We start from the raw sequence: 26,943 nt of genomic DNA, 5'->3' as shown, positions 1-26,943 counted from the left end.
AAGGATACACAATTAAAATACATCTTGAAAAATTCTTTTATTGTGCATTATAAAATGATCCCCTTTGAAGTTTCTCTGTTTTGATTTGGTTCTATCATGCATGTCCATCATGTGATCCACAGGTAGACTGTGAGTTTGGACCAAGAAAAAATTGTCAATCTGCTTTAAAATCTTATCAGGTATCTGAACCTCCATTGTACAATGAGCGAATGTTGTAAATGTCAATATATTGTTGCGACATCAAAAAGTTAGATGTGTTCACATCCTAATGAAAACTTAGTGAGTCAAAATTATTCGTGAGTATGTTTTCAGTAGACAGGATTCCATTTGTCGGCACAGGAAACCGTAGCTGGCACAAACAATGACAGGCAGCGTGACTGGACCCTTATGAAAACTACATCCGGCCACTGGAATGCCATCCCTCAATAGGCCCAAGCCTGAAAGAAGTACCCGCTCCTGAATGGCAAACTGTGGAAAAGAAAAGCTGGTAACAAGGTACGTCCTCAGCAAATCCTAAAGCCAGAGATGGGAACAATGCAACCAAATTTAATGGTTTTACCTTCTGCTCTGGACAGTGGGGAAAGGGAATATAGGAAGGCGAAAGAAAATGGATTAGGATGCAAAGCAAACTTCAGAATCTGTGGTTCAATCTCACAACATTGCATGGGCAGTGGGTAAATTACTCTCGGGTACATTGTAACACATTTTCCTCAAGTTCAGCTACTTTAAAAACAAGCGCATTACTGTAGATTTATAAAAAGAATCAGAGCGGCTTAAGTGGCTTGGGGTTTCCCATCAGGTTATGATGAAACTTCTGATTAGGAAATGCTTTCTTTCCATGTTCACTCGTGAATTCAGTTCCTCCTCAGCTGCTTGAGGTCTTCATCCCCTTGATAGGTGGTCCTCTGTGTAAGGAAGCAGTAGGCTGTGGCTTTCATCAGGGAAATAAGATTCGCAAGACAGTCATCTAACGACCTCATCTTAAAAGTGATGCCCATGACTTTTGGCATGGAGTTGTCTTTAGAGCTGAGCCAGCTGGTTCAGCCTACAGTCAAGGAGAGGGGGTGACAGGAAGGCAGGAATAACAAGCACAAGGAAGTGAGGGTGAAATTACAGGTGATGTGCTTGTGTCCCCTTGAAACTCTCATGCTAAACCTCGAGGTGAAGCAGTTTGGAGATGTACCAAGACAGTAATCAGCAGACAAAGCGAGGTCCTTCTGAGTGAGTGTAGTGTCCTGTTAAGATGTGAAATAAAGGCTTGGTTACATGCTCTGCTTCCTAGTAACCATGTGATAAGAAGAGAACCATCCAAGAAGAGAATTTCCATTAGGTACAGCGTGCGCTGGCACCTTGATCTTGTATTTCCTGCCTCTAGAACTATGAGAAATAAATGTTTGTTGTTTAAGCCACCTGCTCTATGTAATGTTATAACACCCTGAACTGAGTCAGACGTCATCTCAGAAGCTGTCTGCTGTAATGGTTCTACTGGTCAATGGGAGCACATGTATAGGGACAATAGTGTAATGTACTATAAACAATGAACAATAAAGTTTATAAATATTATATGTGGATATGTGTGCCAATGAAGTTCATATATACATAGTGTGTGTGTGTGTGTGTGTGTGTGTGTGTGTGTGTGTGTGTTTGGAATATATGCTCCCTGCAAAGAACAGGTTCCAATCATAGGTTTGATGGATTATGAGATGATTTTTAAAAGGGATGATTTATGAAGATAATGGTGAGTGTAAAGAAATTGCAAGGAGTAGACCTTACCATAGCCTGACACACCTCCATCCCTAAGTATGAATTAGTAAAGCAAAGGAGAATAGAGCCGGACTAGGAGAGGGTGTTTACATGAGAAGCCATGTTTTTCTTAAAGCATATAGTGGCCTTGTGGTGTCTCCAGGGAGTGCTGGGGCCAGGGCATTGTATGAGGGCCTTGACTCTATTATTTCTGTCTCCTACAGCACTGTCTATTGGCTGAATCAGAGGTAATGGGGTCTCTGACAGAGTCAGTAAGGTTGGCCTCTAGAACACGAAGCATCATGGAAAAAGCAGAGAAGTGAGTTGGAGAGACAGAGGATAGTGGGTAACACAAGAGTGCTTAAGGGGGAAACCATATTCACAGTAGATCAAGGAATAACAGACTTGAATGGATAGGCTCAGCACAAGCACAAGCGAAGTGGAGGAGCTTGCTGATAGAGGAGGGCATTTCATTTCAAAAACAGGCTTTCAAATAGTTGCTCCTCTGGAAGACCCTCAAACACTGAAAACACATATCCACCTCCATAAAATGATTTGAGGGGAAAAAACAACTTGTCCTGATGAAAGGAACCTGAGCGACTAGGAGGGCTTTGAAGGGCCCTGGTAATTTGAGGATTCAGTGTTCCAGGAGCAATGGAAATCAGGGAACAGGACCTCCTGCAAAATATTCACAACTCTTTGAAATGGAAATCGGACTGTTCCAATTTCAGAATCAAATTAAAGCAAGTATTCAGGGTGTTAGCGGGCAGAGCCTGAGCCTGTTTGAAGCAGCCCGTAAGGGAGGGAAGCATGCTTTTCCCCGGATGGAGCAGGATCTCAACTCAGTTTGTTTCCGTCTTTGCTTTTAGCACCTGCTGGCTTGGAGTGGTGTCGCGCACGCAATCAGACGGTGGGTGGATGTGCCAAGAGCCTGACCTCCCCACGTCTGCTACCCCTCCCCCTTACAACCCATGACAGCCTGTCCTGATATAGATGGGACCAGGGACTGGTTTAAAATGACAGGCTCAAGTTCTTTGAGGAAGAGAAGACTAATTCAAAGGAGCAGCCAGACAAGCTTCCGTTCTCTGCAGGAATAATTACTATTCCCCCCTTCACCATGGCCCACCTGGGAGCCCATTTTGCCTTTAGATCCCGCTGGCAGAAGACCGACGATGAACTCTGTCGTCATAGCATGTCTTTTATCCTTCACAGAGCCATTCGCAATGACTTCTTTCAGAGCTACCTCTACCTGCTGGAAAAAATTCCCCTGGGTAAGTGACTCAGAGCTGCTATATGAGGGACAAGAAGGAACTGGATGGGTTGAATGAAGTTATGGGATGGCTTGGAGATAAGGGGGGTTTTCAGCTCAGGAGGACCCAGCCCAGTGTCCGTGGGTAAAATGCTTCAATGGCATTCTTTTATGGAGAGGGAAAGACCGAGTGCTGCCTGGCAAGGCTGAACTCTATTTCAGGGTTTTCCTGGCCCCATAGGCATAGAGACTTGCTGCTCGAGGTGTAAGCTGAGGGACTAGGAGGTTTAGAGAAACTCAATTCTTGAGTTGTCAAGGTTGCGTTTTCTACTTGCTCAAATTTGAAAGTTAGGTAACTTAGAGTTGAGACTATTCATAGTGTGCTAAGCAAAAAATTGAAAACAGAGATTGCAAGACGAGGGATCAAAACATGCTTGGGGCATGCATGTATGTGTACATGTAGTAGTGAAGGTGTATGCGTGTGTGCGTGCGTACGTGCGTGTGTGTGTGTGCATGCGTGTGTGTGTGCGTGCGTGCGTGTGTGTGTGTGTGTGTGTGTGTGTGTGTGTGTGTCTATCTGTGTACAGTCTGTTCTGGCCTACGTCACAAGTATTACCAGAGAACTGAAAAAGCTGATCATAGTTTGCATTCTTGCTATCAAGGGGTATCCAGTAGTCTGCCTTCATTTTGATTTTGCCCCTAGTTTCAGGGAAATGGGTCAAGAGAGCTTTTCAGGGACACTTGTCGCATGCTTCTTCAACCTGTGTGAAGGTAGCAAGCTTCAGTACCCTCTAACCAGCACCAAAGAGAAAGCAACTTACGATTAAACCGTGACGTGCCCCCTTCCTGCCTCTTTGATTTATATTTTCTTCCAGTGAAAACAAGAATGCTGTTTCTCAGCCTTGGTCTGTTTGCTTAAGGTTGGCTGAAAGCCCCATTGTGTACTTGCTTTGGCCCCAGGTCCCTGCTGTGGAAAGAACTACACAGTTCTTAGTGTTACATTCAAGAATCTGGATGTTAGCAGCCATCAAAGTCTTATTTTATAAATTTACTTCTGAGAGGTTTTTTTTTTAAAATTCTAGTCCTATAGGAACGTCCACCTTATATTTATATAGCTTTCATATGAAAATACTCATCCATCTTGTATTTATCTAGCTCTCATATAAAAGTACTTCTCATCTACAATTTTGATACTTCCAGCTACAGGATGGGTAAATATCACTCTCATTTCCCTATGTCCTCCCTACAATTTTATTTTAGAAGTGGAAGAAAGAAAATTCAGAGCTGAAGGCTCCTCCCATGATGATCAATGTGTCTCCGTCATCCTAACAGAAAAACTGGGCTGATCATCTGGAAGGCTATGAAGGCCTGGTGCCTGCAGACATGGGCGAATCACTGATTTCTGGGGGACAGTCTTCTGGGTACAGTTCAGTAACAGTTGTCAGCAACACAGTGTGGTTTAGACTGGAGAAAGCTATTTATTATAGTAGCTGAGAGAAGATTCACTAGTGGACAAATGACAGACTTTGAAATGGTCGGCAGACAGAAAAAAAGGACTCATCTCTGAATGCAGCTGTAAATCGGTGAGGAATGAAACAATCTCTGATCAAAATCAGATGCGAATTAGTTTGAAATAAGTCGTCTACCAGTTACATGTGGTCTTAGTTTTTTGTTTTGCTTTTGTTTTTTGTTTTGTTTTTTCCTTTTTGAGACAGAATTTCTCTATGTATCCCTGGCTGCCCTAGAACTCTCTCTCTCTGTTCAGCAGGCTGGTCTTGGACTCACAGAGATCTGCCCGCCTTTGACTCCCACATGCTGGGACAAAAGGCATGTACCACTGCTTGGCTATCTTTTCTTATTCTAATGCAATCACTTTTATTTTAAGGCGTTTTTATTTTACCCATTCTTTCTCCTTTATGATTGTGTGAATGGTTGATTAATAATTTGCAAAAACTGATATTTTACATAAAATAGTCCATGGAAGCCCAAGGTAAAATGAAGGGAAATGCATGGCGTTTCTGCTTAGGTTTAGGGTTTGAGTCCTTCCTTCAGTCTCTGCTCTTGCCTCACCAGCGGCTCCTGAGAGGCTGGGAGGGTTCCTTTAATGAGTGCAACTGGAATAAAATCAGTTTACTCCAGGCCAAAGTCAGATTTATCATTACTCAACCCTTCACAAATGAACACTCCTTACCTCCACTCTGATAATTCAGCTTGGGCGTGAGTTTTCTCTGAGAATCAGTAAGGTAGTTGTATCCACAATACCTTTGTGACAACAGTACCGGAGGTTGATATTAGCTAGTATAGGTTAGGCTCTGCTGCAGTAACAAATGAACCCTGAGTTGTCATTGGTTGCACCACCCATGTTTTTACTCTTGATATCATTTTTGACATGCCTTAGAGCAATACAGGGATCTAGGCTGATAAAGTCTCCATCAGCCAGATAACACTATTCACCAAGGCAAAGAAAAAAAAAAAGATGTGGATAAAGATGTAGCCTGTCTGGTAGCTCTAAATATATTAGCCCAAAATGACATGCATTACATGTGTTTATAACTTATTGCCAATAAATATAAGATTATGTGTGACGTTCATGTAAATATAGTCATTAAGTGCTTCTGTTAGGAGGAAAGCCCATTTCTTTTTAGAGATGGTTACAACAGACCCTTCTTTCTGATCAAGCCAGTCAAATTCAGGGAAAGAGGCAGTCCCAGAATTACAACTGAATAACTGTTATGGTCTTAGACTAGTCAAACTAGAGAAGTGATCTTTCTTTTTCCAAGTTAAAGGCCTCTGAGCATCATTTTCTCCAAAACGGTAACAGGGAACGAGAAGAATCACGTGCAGTGTACATGCAAAAGCCATCAGTTTTCAGTGGGTGTTAGGTTTTCTTGCTTCCCCTGCACCAGGCCCCTCTAACGTCACCACTTAACATTTTTCTGAGAGCAGGAATTACCAAAGATGATAAACTTAATGTGTGCAAGTTTTCAGGCTGTAGCGGATATTATGCCTTTTAGGCTGGAAATAAAACAGGCAGCTGGGATGCTGCCTCCCGGCCCCACAGCAGTGTTTTTAGTGTTTGGCTTCTCTTGTCCTTAATGACTTTAAGACTTCATAAAAATGAAAGTAGAACCCCTTTAAAAATAAGTTAGGGGACCCTTCCTGTAGGGTCTGCACAGAGAGCCAGTTGTTTAGGGTAATTATGGAAAGAATGGTGGCTAAACAGGCTTTGAGTCCTTCTTCCCTTCCCGCAGACGCTCCAACCTTCTGTGTAAGGCACCCAGTCTTATTCCACTCACTATGTCATAAGCTCTGTCATGGAAACCTTTCCTCCAGGATCCCTGACTAGCTTTAGCGATGTATGAGACATAAAGAACTGAGGTATTCAAAGGAAGATGAAGCAATACTGAACCTTAAGAAACTTCAGGAAAAGGACAGACGAGCTTTCTACTCTCAGCGTTTTGTAGGTTTAGAGACCTCAGTCTATTGCTACAACATCCTATTTGGTATATTCTTCCTATTTTCCGTAACGTATTTGTGGAAGTAGGCACAGGAATTAGATGATTTGCTAATGGTGTTGCGGTGGTGTGTGGCAGGGCAGGGTTAAAGTCCAGGCATGAGTATCCCAGGCTCCTTTGGAGCTGTTACATATCCTACCCACCAAGGTGAACGGACGCTCAACTGAAGTGAGCAGTGATGTGAAATTTTCCATATATATATATATATATATATATATATATATATATGTATGTATATATGTATATAAATTTCAGTTTGACAGCAATAGAAAGCATTCCCTATGAAGGAAATTGACTTTCTCTGGGGATGCAAATGGCGGACCACTGAGTAGGTTTAAATAACAGTGATATGAGCCTGCAGTTCATTTGGAGATTTGGGTCGAAGAGTTTTCTAAAAATGGCTGTTTATGAACAAACAGGAGCTAGTATTAAAAAAAAGTTAGTGTAAGTCTCTAGTTTGTTTCAAGGGCCCTGTACATAGCCCAGTTGGAGACACTGACATAAATTAATGATCAGTAATGTTCAAGCACACGCACATTTTTCAATACATGAGAGCGAGTGGATGTCAATGGTTTGATTTGGAGTCTGTATCTCCTGCACATCGTTATTTAGAAATGGTCTGGATGATTTCACAGGAGGACCAAAGTCTTGCTTAACGCAAAAGCTGTGTTCTGGTGGGCTTATCTCTAGGCTCGCTGAGATGTCTTTTGCTAAGTGAAACTGTTCTGCTAAGTCCCATCCTTCCAGTACTCATGAGAAATGATTACTCATTCTAGTCTTCTTAAATATAAAGAGTCAATTTTTACAGGATTAAAAGAAATACTATAAAATTCCTAGGATAATTCCAGGCACATAAAGAGACCTGATAGGTGTCATTTCCCTTCTGTCAGGAATCACTTCTAGAAGAATAACTTTGAGGAGATGTTAAGAGCAATGGCTACCTATTCACTGACACGGTTAAAAGAGAGAGTTGCTGAAAACATTTTCAATAAAACTTAGAATTTCCACAGTGAATTCTTGGTTATGATTGATTTTAGCCATGTGTCTGACATTAACACACGATTCATTGAACGATTAAAAAAAAACATCAAAATATAGTGTATGGAATTCTCAAAGAATTAATTAAATACATTTAAAAATTTAAAATTCTTGTTGCTTTTGTAGTGAAATGCTGAAAGGGCATTTTTATATTTGACGAAATGAAGGAAAACAGTTTTAGGTCAAAATGTAAGATAACAAAGCAACGGGGTATTGTATTCACACAGAACTGGGATCCAACCTCGCTTCTTTCTTCTATAGAAGGTACATGTAACATTTATCTTACATTGTCAATGAGATATATTTCTTACCTGTATATAGATCTGCCAATCAATTACAGGTAATACGGGTGAAAAAATAGGTGCCATTTTTGACCTAGTCTCTATTGTAAACCATCTCAAAATTTATAGAGACATTGCAATTTTGTGACAAAATATATGAATTTCCACAGTAAGAAGACATGACTTAGGCCAACATGAACACCTCAGGAGTTGTTAGGAGCAGAACTTGGGTTTGGCCATGACACCTCATATATCTTTCTTAGAGAAATGCATCTGTCAGGTAGGTGAAAATGAGAGCTCAATCCTCGAACCATAAAAGCCCACCTGGTGAAGCTGAAACCCGCTGAGCTCTGTATTGACTTGAAACCAAAATGTTTCTGGTGTAATGAACCGTGCCCATTTCTAGATTAAGGCACTTAATATCCCCTACCAATTCAGTAACTTAAGCATTTGATGCTGACTGTGGTGAATTTGCTATTTGACATGGATCAAAAACATTGAGAGGGGTCAGCGAGATGGTTAGGTAGGTGAGTAAAGGTAGTAGTTGCCAAACCCAGTGACCAGAGTTCGATGCCCGGGACCCACGTGTTGGAATGAAGAATTGACTCCTGCAGGCTGTCCTCTGATCTCCATATGTGTAACAGTGAAGAGAAGACGAGAGGAGAGGAGAGGAGAGGAGAGGAGAGGAGAGGAGAGGAGAGGAGAGGGGACGGAGGAGAGGGAGGGAGGGGAGGGAAGGGAGGGGAGGGGGAGAGGAGGGAGGAGAGAGAGAGAGAGAGAGAGAGAGAGAGAGAGATTGAGTTATTGGGCCGTGGCCCACGCATAATCCTACCACAGCACTCAATCCCGAGAAGAAAAGACCTTCTGAATTGGAATATTCTAGTTTGGTATTTTGAGGATTCTAGAAGAATTTGGAACAATCATAATGTTGAAGTGGTGATGCCTGAATTGTATATATCTGTTGGGTCTACAAACATTTTATATAAGACCCTACCTAGGGCAGTGAGGGAAGTCGGTCAGCCTTTCCTATTGCCTTGGAGCCTGTGTACACTCACGCGATTGTTGATGTTAGAGTCAAGTCACGCCCCACTTTCCTGTCACAGTCCTTGCAGTCATCTAAAGAAAAGTCAATGTTCCTAGGCAAGGCTAAATACTATTCTTCCTTTGACTCCTTCTACTTAAAATTATGCCATATTTTAGTTTGCTTCATCTCATAATAATAGCGTGTTTGAACCATTGTGTATTTTACCTCGAGCTTTCAACCATATTTTATTTCTGGTGACTATGAGCTAAACATGTCTTTTTTGGAATTTTACCAATGTGTCCTAGATTCTTGGCTTACACTGTCTATTGGCTCAACTCCAGCCTGTAATTTCTCTTGCAGTATGAACAGTTTTATGCCTGATCTGATAAGCAGTTGTCATTTGAGGATTTCTTTTCATTGGATTCCTGTGTTAATGACATCATCTCTCTGTATACATTTCTTGATTTTATCATTTGCTGGGTTGAAATACAGCTTCAGGAAACTCCTAAAAAATGAATTCATAGGAAGTAAATACTCTCACAGTTAACTGAAAGTTAAATTTTGCTTCCAAAGAAATTTTCCTTAGAATACAAATGCCTTCAAGTGTTTCTGGTAAGATTTGTTTAGTTTTAGCTCCTCATTTTGTAAAAGAGATCAATTACACTGACTCTGACATAACCAAAGGTTTTATTTATAGGACTGTCCCTGGTAGAGGTAATATTTTTGCATACTAATACTAATACATCATTGTTTATCTAAAATTCAAATAATTCTGAGTCCTGTATTTTTATTTTCTAAGTATGGCAACTCAACTTAAATGTCATTTCAAATGACATTATAGTCCTTCTCTTAATATTTGTGTTTTCAAAAAATTTAAATGTAACTTTAAATTTGCTTTAAAGAAAATCCATCCTTCCTAGCACTTGTTAGAACTTATGATTTCTTTCAGCTCTAGAAATTTCCTTCAGTTGTTTCTTTAATAGTTTTCTTCCTACATCTGTAGAACTTTAGAAATTCTAAACTTTCTAGGTTGTTTTGTTTGGGGTACCTTATGGATTAAGCATTTTTAAAATTTCTATTTTATGAATGTTTTGAGAATATCATACATGAGTATGTATCTGACATAGAGAAATACTTGTATATGTATTGCTCAGGGCTGAGCAGCAAGAATGAATGAGAAAATTTCCATAAAGCACTCGGAGCTAAGGGATAATACTTAACACCGTTCGGTAATATTATTATTTCACTGTACAAAATACTGTAAGATTATTTTGATAAGATGGTAAGTCATGCTTATTGAACTATTCAATTGTGAAAATTTGAGGTCAAAGTGATTTATAGATAAGGTTCTCGAAGATCCTAGGGTTTAAATAGTTTTCTCAATGTTATATAGCATGCCAATCTCCAGGCTAGAACTCTAGGAAGATATTTCTGATTTAACACCATTGTCCATGATGGGTGTGGCAGTGCATGTCTTTAATCCCAATACTTGGGAGGCAGAGGCAGCCAGATCTATGTGAGTTTGAGCCAAGCCTGGTATATATAGCAAGTTTCAGGGTGGCCAGACCTGCCTAGGGAGACCTTGTCTAATAATCAAATCAAATCAAATCAAATCAAATCAGTGCTGTTTCTTCTGTGACATAAATTCATGGAGTTTTGAAAAATTCATTGCATTCTTAAAAAATGAGCTTGTTACACCCTATACATTTTAGTAACCTTTGATAATATTTTCTTCGCAGTAAAATTGTATGCTTTAACAAGCCAAGTCATTGATGGCGAGATGCAGTTCTATGCCAGAGCCAAACTTTTCTACCAAGAAGTACCGGCCACAGAAGAAGGCATGATGGGAAATTTTATTGAACTATCCAACCCAGATATCCAGGCCTCTCGTGAATTTCTTAGGAAGTTTGTTGGGGTGAGTTTTCTGACTGATATTGTAGGAGAGGACCAAGACTTTGTAAAGTCTGAGCTCACATGTTCCTGTGTTGTTAAAGCCAGGTGACCCAGCCAAGTAGTCGGCCGGAAAGCCTGTTTTAAGAGGTTTAGAGAGATGGAGATCAGCAGACCCTGGGCTTATCCCACTTGGCACTGCACTGCTGTAGTAGCAGCTAATCTTGGGTGCTTGGGGGAAGGTGAGCTAGAAGTGCAGACATCACTGCCTGAGGATTACAGAGGCATCTTCTTCAGCATCTCAGAGGCAAACAGCTGGCACCAGACTGCCGAGAATTCATGCATGCCTCATGGAATTACAGACTGATTTATAAAGTCTCTAAAATACAAATTGAATATACTAGGAAATGCATACATGCTTATGTTCAGTTTAAAAACCAAGGATGGTTTTTTTTTGTCTTTTGTAGTTTTTTTTTTTTTTTTACACAGTTCAGCTTGTTACCTGAAAAAAAAAAGTGATTGTTTTATTATTTTGGATTTGACTGGATTTCTTCTTTTCTGTGGAAGAAATCCCCAGGTCATATAGAGACAAGATGGTAGACTGTAGGAGACAACATTCTAAACTTTAGAAAGCGTCATGGTTCTTCTACCTAATATATGAACCCCAGGGCACGTTACTTATATCTACTTAGCTTTAGTTTTCTCATCCATGGCTAGAGATTAACACAGAATCTGTCGGGTGGAGGAAAATGAAGGGCCAAGAAGCCTAGAGATGTTAGGCACTTCTGTGAGTGAACAAAATGAATAAGAAAATAAATCTAATGGGTCCATTGCTAATAATATACCATGATGCCTTATTGTGTATTTGCCACATATCATGCAACTTTATTTAGTTTTTCAAGTTGTCTTAATCCACCACAAGAAAGCTGCTGCTGCTGCTGGTGGTCTTACAGAAGAGAAAACTCTCAATGCAAAGCCAAATTTGTTGCCATTCAATACAACATCCCCCGATTAAAATGTGGGGAGTGTTTTATTTTGGTGAAAGAAAAACTATCAATATTTCGCTTTAGTGTTATGCTGTCAACTTTCTCAGAAGGATGGCATGAAGACCATCCAGCGTGTGGAAGTGAGGTTCTAGTCATTCTAAGCCTCCCTGCTGCACCCCGTATCTGAGTCGTGGTCACATGGTCAGGATGTGGTGTCTACCAGACCCATTGTCTCTCTGATGTAAGTTACAGCCACAAAGAACTGAAACGTGAAGAGTTTGTGGGCACGGGTGTTTACATGTCAGAGGCAAATGCAATAGTTCTAAACTAGTGCCAACGGCTGATTTCATGCTATGCTTATTCTAAGTAGGTGTGTTTGCCAAGCCTTTCGGGAACACCATCTGTTTACTTTTTATAATTCTTAGAGGTGAGGACTGGTGTCAGTTCCTCTATTATAATTGTGGAAACTGAGGCTTAAAGGGATGAAAACAATCCTAAAGATTGCATACACTGAGTATCAGTCCAGCCAGGCTGGTCTTACACCAAATTCCTTGCTCCCAACCACAATGTATTTTCCCACCATTTGTTTCATGAAGCAGAAAAAAAAAATCCCTGGTGTTCGCTCACAGACTATAGGCCCCAACCCTCCTCTATCCTGGCCTAAGCTGTCCCTCCTGCTTGCCTCATGGAGAGGCCGACTTTGATCCCAAGGCACTTCAGAAGCCTAGCTTGTAATCCAGCTGTCTTGTCACTCCATGAGGAATGCCAAGCTGACCACGCGTATTCTGGTCAGACAGAGCCCAGAAGCACGCCTCTGGACCTGGGAAAGGAAACATTGTATGCTTGCATATTTATGTTGGAAAAGAGGCAGGCTGCTCCTTTCAAACAAAGACAAGAGCCCTTCTTAGCAGACAAGGCTCATTGTAAAGCTGCGACCTTGAGCTAAGAGCAAATAGTCTGCTTAAAGGAACGCTATTTTAGTACTTTGACCTTAATGATCGCTAAATTAGTATCTAGGTCAAGAAACAGGGAGTTAGGGGATATGAGTCTCTGACATGATTTATTTGTGTGTCAACTGGGAAAAGGCAGACTGTTTAATTTAAAGCTTTGCTTTCCTTTCAACACTAAGTGACAAGGGACAGTGGGAAGAGCTGTTTCATCTACTCGAAAATGTATTTGCTATAGACAATCCACAAATGGCACCAAGGTGAAGGCGGCCTACCTGATAACTAGCAGTGTAACGTCATACTGCATGAGAAGGACCCGGCACTTGGTGCGTTTGTTTCTTGGATATTTGCCAGAGATTGGATGACAAGATTTGGTGTGTATGGCATGGTTTTTGTACAGCACGGTGACTCACATACATTTTAGTTTTCAGATTCCCTGAATGGTCTTAAGCTAATGCAATGCAAAATAAAAGTTAGTCATGTTAAAGACAAAACCATCGTAAGCAAGGGTGCTTTTTAAATTATCTTAAAGGGACCCACAGATGTGAACATGACAATGAATGAAAGTGGAAATAAAAGTCATCTTGTTTTGAAATCACACATGGTGCGAGACTGTATTCACCTTTGTCCGAGGTGTCCGATTTCAATCCAGTCACAGTTTCTCCAGTCATCGCGCCCCAGAGGTGAGAGCAGATTCAGAGATCAGTCTTTAAATATCTCTTCTCAGAGGTGCTGCCTGTGAGTGACAGACAGAAAAAGAAGAGCAGTGCCAGTTCAGGGGAGGCAGTGCCAACCACCCAGGACAAAACAGAACAGAGCGACTAGGCAGTGGTGGGAGAGTCTGGAGGTTTGTAGCACCCGGGTGAAAGGAGCATTTGTGTCTGCCTAGTAACAGTTTCAAGGACAGTTGTATCTGAATTGAGGAGAGGAAATCAAAGAGGGTGGAAAAAAAAACCATTCAGGACACCCATGAGTCGTGACCCCTTGGGGGTAACAAATCCAATATCTTCTATATCAGATATTTAGATTATGATTTATAACAGTGGCAAAATTACAGTTATGAAGTAGTAACAAAGTAGCTTTATGGTTGGGGGGTCACTACAACATTGAGGAACTGTATTAAAGGGTCACAGCATTAAGGAAGGTTGGGAATCACTGTTCCAGGAAGTTCTAGCTTGAACATTTCACCTCAGTTTATTTGTATAAAAAGCAATGAGACTAAATATCATTCATTTTAAAAAGTCCTAGGCTTTTGTTCACATCCTCTATTGGTTTCCTGGAAGAGTCACAGGGAGGCTGAGAGAGCAGGGCCTCTTGACTAACCGGCTTCATATTATCTGTTCATTGGACAAAAAAGTGCCCCACAACTTCACTCTGAAGGTTTTTTGTTCCATGGTTTTACATCTCTTTTAAAACTAATTAGCTAATTCATTCATTTTACATATCAGTATCAGCCTCCTTCTCCTTCCAGCGCCCCTCTTGTAGCCTCTTTCATCATTCCTCCCTGAGGAGACAATGGGGAAGCCCATTCTCTGAGAAGGGGGAGCCCCCTCCTCCATGGGTATCCCTCCTCTTACATAAGAGAAAATGAAGGACTCTTGTCCTCTCTCACTGAGGCTGGACAAGGCAACCCAGTTAGGGGAACAGGATTCACGGCAGGCGACAAATTCAGGGACAGCCTTTGCTCCAGTTGTTGGGGGATTGGCATGAAGACCAAGATGCACATCTGCTTCAGATACGCAGGGGGCCTAGGTCTGGTCCTTGCTTGCTCTTTGGTTGGTGGTTCAGTCTCTAGGAGCCCCCAAGGATCCTGGTTGGTTGACGCTGTTGGTCTTCCTGTGGAGTCCCAGTCCTTTTGGGGTCCCTCCATACTTCCCTCCAACTCTTCCACAAGTCTCTGAGCTCCAGCTAGTGTTTGGCTGTGAGCATCTACATCTGTTTCAGTCAGCTGTTGGGTGAAGCCTCTCACAGGACAGTTATACCTGTCTTTAAGCATAACAGAGTAGCATTAATAGTGTCAGGAATTGGTTCTTGCCCATGGAATGAGTCTTGATTTGAGGCAGTCATTGGTTGGCCAATCCCTCTGTCTTTGCTCTATCTTTGTCCATGCACATCTTGTGGGCAGGACACATATTCCGTTGAAGGTTTTGTGGGTGGGTCGCTGTCCTTATCCCTTCACGGAGAGTCCTGCCTGACTACAGGAAGTGTCCACTTCAGGATCAATATCCCCCACTACTAGTAATCTCAGCTAGCATCAGCCCCATAGCCACCCTGGGGCCTGCCCCTGTCTCAGGTCTCTAGGTGTGTCCTAAAGATGCCCTCTCCCTACACCTGATCTCCTGACCCTGTTGCTCTCCCCATCCGCTCTCCTACCCAGTTCTCTCACTCCATACACCTCCGATATCTATTTTATTTCCTCTTCTGAGAAAGATTCAACCAGCCTCCCTTTGGTCTCTTTGTTATTTGGGTTCTCTGGGTCTGTGGTTCCACTTCTAAAGACACTTGTTATACCAATGAGGTCAGCCTGACCAGTAGAGCTGCTCAGCACCAAGCAAAGCCAGGAAACACTTTTATTGAGAACCTCCCATTGAACACACCAATTTCTACTCAAGTCACTGCTGATAACTTTATGACAATCACTCCTTGTTTTCTCTTCTCGTGTTTATGATTTGACATAAAAGATTGTGACTTCCACAAGACTTTAAATCAGTATTATTTACGCTAAGAGACTTGAACAAGAGAGGAGCCCTCGTGAAGGCAGAGATAGCAAGCATATGGCTGGCTTCTTAGACTCAAGGAAGAAATCACAGATCAAGATCAACCATAGATCCCTGTCCTGCTGAGTCTGAATGACACCTTTGAGTCCCTTAGACTATATCACATTAAAGGTCCCTAACAAAGGAGTCATCAGTGCTGTAAGTAATGTTCCACATACACTCTAGTTTTTGCCATTAGCTACATAATACTAAAAACTGGGATTTTCTCATCTCAAAAATGGGAATCATCATCATCATCATCATCATCATCATCATCATCATCTTACAGAGGTTTTTCTGACTGTGGTAATCATTATGGATATAAAGAACATTCGACAGATACACACTCATTTACTACAGCCCTTGCTCTATTTGAGAGGACATTATAATTGCCCTCCTTTCCTCTTGTCATTGTGCCTTTCTAGCATAAGGGAAGCCCTTTGGATGTACTGGAAGGCAATTTTTTTTAATGTTTCCCTCTGCTCATGCTTGCCTTTGATCCATAGCCAACTCTATTTGTCATCCTGAGTTCCTGAGAAATCAAGAGTAGGGCTTTCTCCATAAGAGCTTGATTGGTAACTCCAAGTCTCCTATTACTGTAATTTCTAGCACGAACCTATCCAGCAGCCATCCCAATCATGGCTAACTAATGTAGAACAGCTGAGTCTTTCTTCATAAATCCAAAGCTTTTCTTTAATTGTATAGAAGCAATTTCGAGATGGTTTATACTAGCTAACTTCTCGATACCCACCACCTCCTTATCCCCCTTTCTAGTTAATTTAATGCATAGCCTTAGTTAAAGATTTTTCGCAATAAACATAATTTCTTGTACAAAAACAAATATATCTTTCAACATTAAAGGAGACACAGTTCGAAGAAACGACCCTTTATCCTGAAGTATGTGCTGTGTGTTGGCAGAACTTTATTTAGAATGCAGTCCTGGTGAGACAGACAGAGGGACAATGGCTTTTCCTCCACTGGGGTCTCAAACTTTACCACTCGTAGAAAAGGAGTGGATGATTCTGAGCTCCTCCAAACCCAGCTTAGAAAAACAAAAATTTCATTCATCCCAATAGGAATTCAATTGTTTTCATGAAATCCATGTTTAGAGCAATTTTGAAACTCATCAAAACTCACTGATGAGGTCCACCCCACCTCTGCCTTTTTCCCCAAGCAATAACCCATTGTATTCATCCGTCTAGCTGCTATGCTCACCAAAGCTGAGTCTTCAGGGAGCTCGCCATGGCTAGTTTCTTGGAGAAACTCACCTTGTATTGGAAGCCAAGACAATAGTTTGTGATTCTTTTTACAGAGCTAAACTTAGCAAAACAAAGCAGAACTATAAATATTTGTCTTTTTTGGGGGGGATTAAAATGTTCTATATATCGCTGTGGTAATAGATAATCTATTAACATTTGTATAATAAATACATTTAATCACATGCATAAATGAAACCTCTTATAGTATAAAATTGAGCCAAATAAACTTGTTTCGAAGAAGTAATTGTATGCCTAAGACTCGAGGCGAGTCTCCGTCCTTGAAGTGGTCCACAAGGTATCTTTTCTGCAGGGGCCGGGGAGAGCGGGAACTGGCTGCGCCTTGGACTGCGGTTCTGGAATAGGAAGGGTCAGCAAGCACGTCTTGTTGCCTGTTTTCAGCAGTGTCGAGCTAGTGGACATGATGGAGTCCTTCCTCCTCGAAGCCCAGAGCTACTTGCAGGTTAACGAGGACAAAGTTGAAAGTTACCACTGCTATAGCCTGCAGGAGTTCACGCCCCACTTGGGGAGATATGACGTCATCTGGATTCAGTGGGTATCAGGTCAGTAATGTGTGGCATAGCTTCCGCCCTTCCCCGTTTCCTCATTAGCAAAGGTGACACTTGAGACCTAAAACACGTTTTGTTAGCTCTAGCTAACAGAACATGGAGTCGTGTGAACTCCCAACAACTCTGGGCCCCCAAAGTTCTGTTAACACTGCTGCACAAACTCGGCAATCTTACCCTAGGGATAGAGCAAGAGCTTGGGAACAATCTCCATCTTTGCAGAAATGTAAATACTTGAAAATACTGAAAAACCGAACCCATAAATGGTTAATCCTCATTATTTATTGGTAGAACTAAATGTTCTGAGACTTAAATCCTTAGGAAATGAAACAGCAATGAATTATATTGTGCTCTCTCTCTCTCTCTCTCTCTCTCTCTCTCTCTCTCTCTCTCTCTCACACACACACACACACACACACACACACCCCACAAACTTGATTCTGTTGTACAAGAACATGAAATGGCTCTTGGGAAGGGTAGTAGTGTCTTGTGCCTATTGGGTATACACTCCAGGTAGCATGATATAAATACAAGGAATTAAAACCCCTGAAAGACGATTTGTATATTTTTCTCTTTAAGTTTTCAAAGTCTCTTGCAACTAAAACAGGTCAAGCTATTAAGTAATTCGTGTGAGTATACAGAAGACAGTTTTCATTCTTAGCCTTGTTTTCTTTTCAACTCACCTCCCTCCTGCCCCCTGTTTCTCTATCAATCTGGCCCCGCTTGCAGGGTACCTGACGGATAAGGACCTTCTTGCCTTTCTTTCCCGGTGTCGAGATGGCCTGAAAGAAAATGGCGTTATCATTCTGAAGGACAATGTAGCGCGGGAGGGCTGTATCTTTGACCTGTCTGACAGCAGTGTGACTCGGGACATGGACATCCTTCGAAGCCTTATTAGGAAGAGTGGACTGGTGGTGCTGGGCCAGGAGAAACAAGAAGGCTTCCCAGAGCAGTGTGTTCCGGTGTGGATGTTTGCACTGCACAGTGACAGACACTCTTGATCAGCCGTGGGAATGAGCCACCAGACTGGATGACGGTGCTTCAGGACTGGGTGCATCTCCCAGGCACCTTGTGAGATGCAGACAGATATGGAAAGAGGGGAATACAATGCATGTCTAGAATGATTGATGACGTAATATGTACAAGCTGTTGCTACCATAATGCACACACTGTGATGTGTGCACGTTTAGATATGCGCTTTCTGTAACGAGACGTTCACAGATGCTGTGGATTTTCTGAGGGTCGGAGTGAAACAACAGGACAGTGCTTTAATAAGGGGCGTGTTTACACCTTCACTGCACGAGTGTGAATGTGAAGACCTGAGAAAGAAACGATGCTCATCAACGCGCGTCTGCATCAGTCACTGATGATTTCTGTTTGTAATCTATCACAGAACAGGGTAGAAAGTCTAGTCCGTTTTTCCTGTCCCTCTATCAGCTATGGTACACTTTCTTCCTCTTTGCTTGTCACATCTCTTGAACAAACATCTCCATCTAACTCAGAAGGTACTGGTCAAATAACCCCATGAAAACAAGTCTATTAATTTTGTCTTTAGCCCTTCTTTTGACAGAAAAAGTATACGGTTTCCCTTTCTATTTTGGGTCAGTTTTACTACCAATGATGTAATATGGATGTAATTTGATAACTAATGCTTACATTACCATGATGTGGAAGTGTCTCCTTTCAGGAGAAAATGTTACACACTCAAGTTTCACCCCAACCATATAAGTAAATGTTGTCAATGATCTAATTTTAGCCACTGGCTTTCAACGGCGCCTGCTCCTTTGCATCTGGTCCTCATTCCTTGAATGAACGGATGTACCTTGAGAGAGAAACATCAAAAGAAACAGGCAAATGAAATGATGCATAAAGACTGACTTAGCTGGGTTCCCGAAAGGCATTGGTTTAAATAAAATAATCTAAAACCTTTCAAAAGGAAAAATTGAAATTCAGTTTTTATTAGCACAGTGTTTAAATATGACTATTTTGTCTTCAAGATATTTCAGCACCTTTATGTTGAAGCACAGTGATATGGCTTGACCCTGAAATTCAAAGAAGCAATTTAAACTAAGAAGATGTACTGCATAGCTATGATACCATCACAGAAAACATATTTTTAAAGCCATAGCTCTAGAATAAGAGAAAAATGTTAGAGAGTATGACAAAACTAATAATTATATAAAATAATAAAAACTATAAGAATTTAATAATAATAATAATAACTGTTACAGAGTAACAAAACTCCCATTTCACCCTTCAAAAGTTTTGTAACAAATTAGCAATATCTTTTCTTTTTTGAGGCTGATTCAAGGGATTCCTCTTATACCAGCAACTTAATTCCTTTGTCCCTTAACTTCTACTTTTTTATGATTGACATTTACCAATCTTCCTTGTTCTGAGTTTTCAGAGTTTATTGTGTAAAGACAATTGCCCAGTGGATACCAACAAATGGTTATTAACTCTATTGAGTCTTTGAGGTTGATATGAAACCAACCAGTCCTCTTCCTCTTGCCAAATCAAATCATTGACCATTCTACCTAAAGAGTCTCCCGATTTGTATTATCCTGCAAACATTCCTGAATTCTTTATGCACCCTTAATTTAATCAAGAGCAAAGTTGAAGGTAAACGTTGTCATCAGAAGCTCTGCATTGTTGGTAACAGGCACGTGAGAAAACCAACACCACCACCAAAAGCAGAGGTGGCGTAAGGGGACTGCAAACCCGATCAAGTAGTCTTAATGGGTTGTGTTAAAGTTTGGATATGTTTCTGAAAGAAATAAACAGAAGATTTTTGGAGGTTGCAAGCAAGGAATTTCTTTTCTGGTCTTGGAGGTGGAAGGAAGACACTTCGTGATTCCCAGGTCAGGTCAAAGAAGCAATCTAAACAGGCAGTTTGTGTTCATCTGCACATCTGGAAGCCAGTGGTCTACCTGGTAGTTTACTTTAGCTCCCAAATACCGCTTCATAGTCTGGCTGCTTCCAAACCAATTGGAGACACTCATCAGTAGAGATTTCCCAGTCTCATTCGCATCCCAGTTAATTTCTAGGATGTGGGATCAGATTATTTGTAACTAATACATTATTAAGCTGATTCTAGGAACTAGTTTTATTTGAGAGCACTGACAGGGAAGGATTCATGGAGCCAGGACTTTTTCCAAACTGAAGCCAATTATTCTGAAATATAATCTGACAATTCCACACATAATCTTTCAGTGACACCCGATTTACACTCGCAGCCTGGATTTCCAGCTCTTGAGAATGCCGTATAATCGCTTCATCATCTCACATTGGCTTTGTCCTTTGGCCCATGTTCCCATCCCTCCACAGCTGTACTTATTTGCATTTCCCTGGCCAACTCATGCTGTATGGCTTAGGGCATTTACAGATGTCACTTCTTCAGCATAGAATAGATGGCATTAATTTTCATTTGTCCCAGAATGCTTTCATGGTGTTGATTTCCAAACAAACAACCCAGCACTACTACCATTGTTTTATATATACCTCCCACCGCTGCTGGGCCTTCTCTGAGCCTTGCTCTACTCTGTTTACCATATTGCCTCACTGTGGTAGTCAGAGATCTGTTTGGTTAGCTTTTTATGTTAGATTCTGAGCTCTATGTGGGGATATTCATGGCTAGAGCCTCAGTCTGGACCAAAGCCCTTAATACATTGCAACAATGCAAAGTTCTTGTTGAAAGCGTGCCAGGCAATGTTGATAGTAGGAAGCGAAGGCCGTGTGGGTTTCTTCAGGCAGCAAACCGGAATTAGAACAAAGAAGCAGGGGTGAGTAAAAGCTCTGAAGTTCCAGAGGCACTAGCCTATGCCAGACTAGTCAAAGTACTGATGGAACGCAAGTGACAAGATCCAGAAATAAAGCCTTGAGCTCAGAAAGCAGGCAAAGGGGAAGCTATGGCAAGTGTAGGTACTGGGACCAAAAAAAAAAAAAAAAGTTGCCCAGTTAGGACAGCATTCTTAGTGTTTGTATCTCAGACCAATCAACTTGAAGATGTGGCCACCCCAAAATTCTATTGGTGTGGGTGACCTGGCAAGAAAGAGATGTGATAAAATTGTGTGTAGGGTGTAACAAAGTAACCCCCAAGTCCTCATTGGTTTCCCACTAACAACATGTCCAAGACTGAAGTTGTAGAGGAAGTTAATCCAGCACTGAGTATTAAATGGAAGTAGAAGGTGCTTGTCTACACTCCATAAATGAGTTGATGGCAAACATGTTTGCCTCTGAGTGAACTTCAGAGGACCCCTCAGTTTATACGGTGATTCATGAAAGGGTCCTGCCATCACCTGCTTCCTCTTTAAATAACCTGAGCTGAGGCATCACTGGTAAGTACCAGTCTAGAAGCACACCGTGTTTTAGGGGCCAGCAATGTTAGTGATTTCAGACTATCGTAAAAGTAAGAAGGGAAATGAATAGGCTCGCCCGTGTAAGAGATGATCTGCTTTGTGTTATCGACACGGTTGGCTCCCATCTTTGTTTTCTTTCTCCATCCTTTTTTTTTTTTTCAAACTGGCCTTTTTGAGCGATGTATCAAGAAGCCCTGTGTCCGATAGATTCAGCGGCCTGTCATGAGTAATTAAAACCAGTTGTGTTATTGCTTTTCTTAGCTCCAGCTGACTCTTTGATGCTCTGGTGTCCATGCCAAAAACCTACCTCTTATAATCATCACAGGCCAAGGTTTCTCCAGAGGTCACTGCAGGCTAATTAAGCAAATATGTGAAAAAAATGGTTTCAAATTATCTCAATTAGTGTGTGTTTATATACAGATACTTAGGGTAGAGGTTGATGACTTTTGAAATAATAACTAATTTGTAGAGCTAGTAATTTGATGTTAGAGAAATCTATGTATTCAGTGCCTTTGTGCTGGCATGATTTGATCTTTTGCTACATAAAAGACATTATACTTATTTCTGCCAAGAAACATGTAAAACTGTCTAAGGAGACCATGGCTTAGGGGCGAGAAAGACTGATGCCTGAACAACAATGATTTAGAACAAAAAGCATTGGGCAAGGAACGAATAGTGTGTACAAAGAGTTAACACAGGGAAAAGATGAGCTCACTGGGTTTCTGGGACTTTAACTAGCCTACAGTGACCCTTCAACATAGTTTTGAATGCCTACTACATGCAGCCATTGCTCTAAAATCTCAGGTTAGAATAAGTCTGTTGGCTATGTGGAGCTTAAATTCTCGGTGAGACTGAGAGGCAATGGACAAACAGACATGTATTGTTTCAATGTTAGCATGTGATAACTTGCTGGAAAAGCAGAGTAGAACAAAAGAGGGTTGAGCATAGTAGGGAAGGATTGTAATGTCAAATAGTGGTTAGTATTTGCTTCACCAAAGGACATCGAGATGTAAATACAAAGACATAAGTAAGCTCAGTAGATATCTGGGAGAAAGGAACAGGCAGTGCCATCATCCCCAGTCTTGAGAAATAGCAAGAAGCTGAGCACAAAAGGGAGGATGTCATAAGATACAGGATTCAGGGATGCACTTGGGGTTGTACTAAAGGTTCTGGTCACTGAAAGGACATGTGTAAGAACAGGAGGTGTTGCTGTTTTGAGATAGGGATTGAAACAGTATGACTTCCGTTTGCAAAGTAATCCCCTGGTTATTTGTATTTAGAAAAGATGACCAGATAGACATGGAAGCAAGGAAAGGAGTTGGGTTAGGGGTTGGCAAAATGGTTACCTGTATGTGATCCATACAGGTTTTGCTGCTCTTTGTAAATCCACATTGATTGGAACACGGTGGCCTTTTCATTAGAGTGACAGAGAGGTGTTCCGGTGATTGCAGGTCTAAAGAGTAGACTAGAGTTGACTACTATATTAAAATGCCATAACACTTCTGGGAAATGATATTAGTAGCTTGACCTAGAGATGTGGCAAGGGAGGTACTAAGAGGTACTTAGAATGTGGGTATCTAAAACTTGCCATTGCATTTGTTGACTGACTGGTATGGGGGAGAGTGTAAAGAGCTGGGTTAGTGAAGTGGAAATATTTAGTCTGAAGTAGAAGAAGGACGTAGCGTCTGTCACTGATGTACAAAAAGTCAATGACGAAACACTTTTCACGTCCACAGGCCAGAGATTAGAAATGATAGTTTTGAGTGACCATGGAAGTTTAAAGTTTAAGAGGGAAGTTTTGGGCTGAGCTGAAAGGTTAGAAGCACAAGTGCAGATTCAGTTTTTATGATTGTGATTCCGGATGAAATTATCAAAGGGATGAGGGAAGACAGAGAAGGGGAAAAGGGATGAGACTTGAAGACAAAGGATGCAGCCTGGAATGCCGGACTGTTGAATAGAAATGCTGAGAATCAGCCAAGGACCCTGAGGTGAGATCGGTGGAGCAAGGGTGGTGTATATTTTAGCTACTTTCACCACACTGGGACAAAGCTGACAGGATGTCTTTGGCATGTGGCTTCTTAAGGTCTCATCTATCATGGTAAGGAAGGAGAAGCACTTAGTGACAGGATTATATGATGGAGGAGTCTCATATCATGCAGGACCAGGAAACATAGGAGGCAGCTAGAACTGGGGACTGGACTAGGATCCCCAAAGGCCTGGTCCTAGTGAACATCATCCTTCAGCTACAGCTCACAGGCATAGCTGGGTGAAAGGATTAAGGTGTAGCAAATGGATGCAAATCAAGGTAAAAATGCACCTAGGTGTTCGGAGGGAAATAGATAACACAACATTAGACCTTTGGAAACAGACCCTTTCCATCTCAAGCTTTTGTGTCCCTCTGACACAGGCTTTGCATCTGTTCCTTCACAATATGGGCAACATTCACTCAGTACTGGTCCCCACAACAGAAAACCTAGTCAATCTCAGGGTCCCAGATTTCTCATCAGCAGGGGATGACTGACAGACCAACTAACTTTCCAAGTTCTCATTGACTGGTCCCAATCAACCTGGCACAAGTTCAGATCTCATGTTTTATCGAATCACCTGCAGCTAGAGAATCAGGCCACACCATCTAAACGTCACACACAGTTCATCCTTTTCCAGCTCTGGCTACAGATAAAAATCTAAGGCTAATGGAGGAAAATGTGCAAGCATTCCCTCAAAGTGTCTCTAGTGTCTTCAGCAACTGAGATTCAATAACAGTAGTAGTAGTAGTAGTAGTAGTAGTAGTAGTAGTAGTAGTAGTAACAATAAATTTAAATTCATATTAACTACAGTAGTAAAATTGAATTCAACAGTCTCTTAAGCTGAGGTTTAAAAATTTTCCAGGGGTGGGAGGAGGTTAAGGAAGCTCACACCTGCATATGGAGCCCTGACAAGAGAAAGTATACAGTTTTCCTGTACCATAGGAATATAGAGTGGATCCAATCGCTTTTGGCTAAGATCAAGTGTAGAAAGGATCCAAGTTATATAAGAAATAAAAAAGGATCAAGGAAGATGTCTGGTTCTCACTTCTCTCTAGAAATAGTTGTTAAAGGAAAAGGGATGTGGTAGGCATGCCCTTTGTGTCTGCAAATGCTCTCTGATAACTCATGCTGTTAAAGCAAATTTAAAATCTGAGGGCTAAGGCCCTTAAACGATGAAGTTTCTAATGGAATGCTGTGTCTCATGCATTCAACCTTTCTGAGTATTCAGTTGGCTCTAGTTAACATTTCTCAGTTCCTTTTAAAATTCTTTGAAGATTTCATACACTGTGTTTTCTTTTTTTTTTTTTCTGTTCTTTTTTTTTTCTGGAGCTGGGGACCGAACCCAGGGCCTTGCACTTCCTAGGCAAGCGCTCTACCACTGAGCTAAATCCCCAACCCCCATACACTGTGTTTTCATTTGACCCCACAACTTCTCCTAGATCTCCCTCCATCTTCGGCGTACCCTGCCCAATATCTTGTTCTCTCTCTGTAGCAAGCCATCAGGTCAATTTGTGTTACCTTCATACTCCTGCATGGAGGGCCATCTTCTGGAGCGGGGTTATATCCATAAAGAAAACTGATCCTCCCTCTTCCAACAGCCATCAGCTATCTCTAGGTTCAAAGTCAGGGGTGGGACTTCATGCCCACCTGCTCACATGCTGTTACCACATAGTCATCCACTGCCTCTGATGCATACAGTCTTTCCCCAGCACCTACTTATGTTTTAGGTGTGGCAAACAACATCATGTGCTATTTGGATGGATGCACTGAAACGATCCATAAAGGTAAATATGTTAGCATTTAGCTTTTCCAGTATGCTATTTAATTTACAATTTACCCATAGAAGGTTTGATGACGCAGTATAAGAGGATGCTTGAGCAGTGGAGAGGGGATGCGTGGGTAGTGGAGCACACTTATAAAGGCAAAGGGAAGAGGGGAGAGGGCGGATGTAGGATGGGAGGTCGTGGTTGGGTAACAGGAAAAAAGGATATCATTTGAGATGTAAACAAATGGAATGATTAATAAAAAAAAGCATAAATAAAAATGAAGGAAAAAAACCCAACTTTTTGGTCATTTTCTTGTCTCTGAAGTTTGAATAAAAGGAATTCTCCCTGATACCTCCTCACTTTTATTTTTTTCTTTCAAATGCTTGGATAATCCTAGTAGAAAGAACATAGGAAATGTTACATTATATACAAATTTCATTAATTATTCCCACAGTCTTATATAGACTTATAAATTTAGAAACCAAATTTAACAACATAGCCCTAAGCCATGTGACTGATTAAAGAACCAAATCATGGTATTGAATACTAGGATACATAATGGACCGAATACTAGGTATGCTGGATATTAAAGTATGTGACCTTTAAAAAACACTAGAGATGACGATAGTGTTTTCTGAACTATCCTGACACTTGTAAGTAGGTTGGCAAGTACAGCTTCATAAACTTGACTTAGAAATGTTTCTCAGTGTATTGGAGTTAGATTAACAGCTTTCTTCCTTTAATCCCAGCCATATCCTTGAGACACTCACATAAGAATATTCCGGTTTTTCTTTGGAGGAATGAACTCTCAAGAAGGCTAGGTCTAGAGCTGGATGCTGACGTCATCCCACTGCAGCAGACTTCTGGTTTGGAGAGCTAGATTTCAGGAAAGGTAAGCCAGGGTGGCTGGTTCTCAGGTACTCTAGAGCAGGGCAAAGGCAAATACCAATGCTGCAAGAGAATTATCCATAAAGACCTGCTGACCTCTGCTGTCAAAACTTGGACCTGCTCTTAGATTGGCTCTCTCCATGCCTTGATGAGGTTTATCTTCCTCCTTTCCTAATATTCTATGTTAAGCCATTTCTCAAACGCCTTTACTAAAGAGGTATGAGGTGTTTCTTACAATAGTGGAGCTCTCATCGTTTATATTGCTTGTTTGGAAATCTATGAAACCCTCTCACTTTGTAAATGAAATATGTACTAGAAGAAAACTTGGGGTATTGACTCTCAGAACTGGAGTTCATTTTGGAAAGACATTTTAAAATAAAAATGTATTAAATGATTTTTTATTTTGTGGTTCCATACATTTGTATAAGGAATTTCATTTGCCTTCACCGCATCCTCCTCTCTTACTCTTTCCCATGGGAGCTCTTCTTTTTCCCAATATGTCCTCCTTCTACTTTGATGTCTTTCCTCTCTTTGTGCGTTATCCATCACTACTCAGACTTCTGAAGTTCTATAACAATAATAACAACAAAACCTTTGTTGATATAGACAAAACACTTCTATGAATGTTCTAAATGCATTGAGCATGTTTCTTT

The 26,943-nt window shown here is 41.2% G+C and overlaps 1 protein-coding gene across 1 annotated transcript; it reads left to right on the top strand.

Moving 5' to 3' along the window:
* Positions 1-2,639: 2,639 nt before the first annotated feature.
* On the top strand, positions 2,640-20,052 carry Mettl11b (methyltransferase like 11B). The gene is made up of 4 exons (XM_032915063.1): positions 2,640-3,014; positions 10,590-10,765; positions 16,999-17,248; positions 17,981-20,052. Exons 1-4 carry the CDS (start codon positions 2,861-2,863, stop codon positions 18,250-18,252), a joined length of 852 nt encoding a protein of 283 aa, XP_032770954.1. The 5' UTR covers positions 2,640-2,860; the 3' UTR covers positions 18,253-20,052.
* Positions 20,053-26,943: the final 6,891 nt, after the last annotated feature.

This window comes from Rattus rattus, chromosome 10, assembly GCF_011064425.1.
Source record: "Rattus rattus isolate New Zealand chromosome 10, Rrattus_CSIRO_v1, whole genome shotgun sequence".
Classification (NCBI taxonomy): Eukaryota; Metazoa; Chordata; class Mammalia; order Rodentia; family Muridae; genus Rattus; species Rattus rattus.
This window is presented reverse-complemented; position numbering and strand designations above follow the sequence as displayed.

Coding starts and splice junctions, on each gene's coding strand:
- Mettl11b (XM_032915063.1), top strand. CDS start 2,861: ATGGCCCACCTGGGAGCCCATTTTGCCTTTAGATCCCGCTGGCAGAAG. Junction 3,015..10,589: donor GCTGGAAAAAATTCCCCTGG/GTAAGTGACTCA, acceptor TTTTCTTCGCAG/TAAAATTGTATGCTTTAACA. Junction 17,249..17,980: donor CTGGATTCAGTGGGTATCAG/GTCAGTAATGTG, acceptor CCCCGCTTGCAG/GGTACCTGACGGATAAGGAC.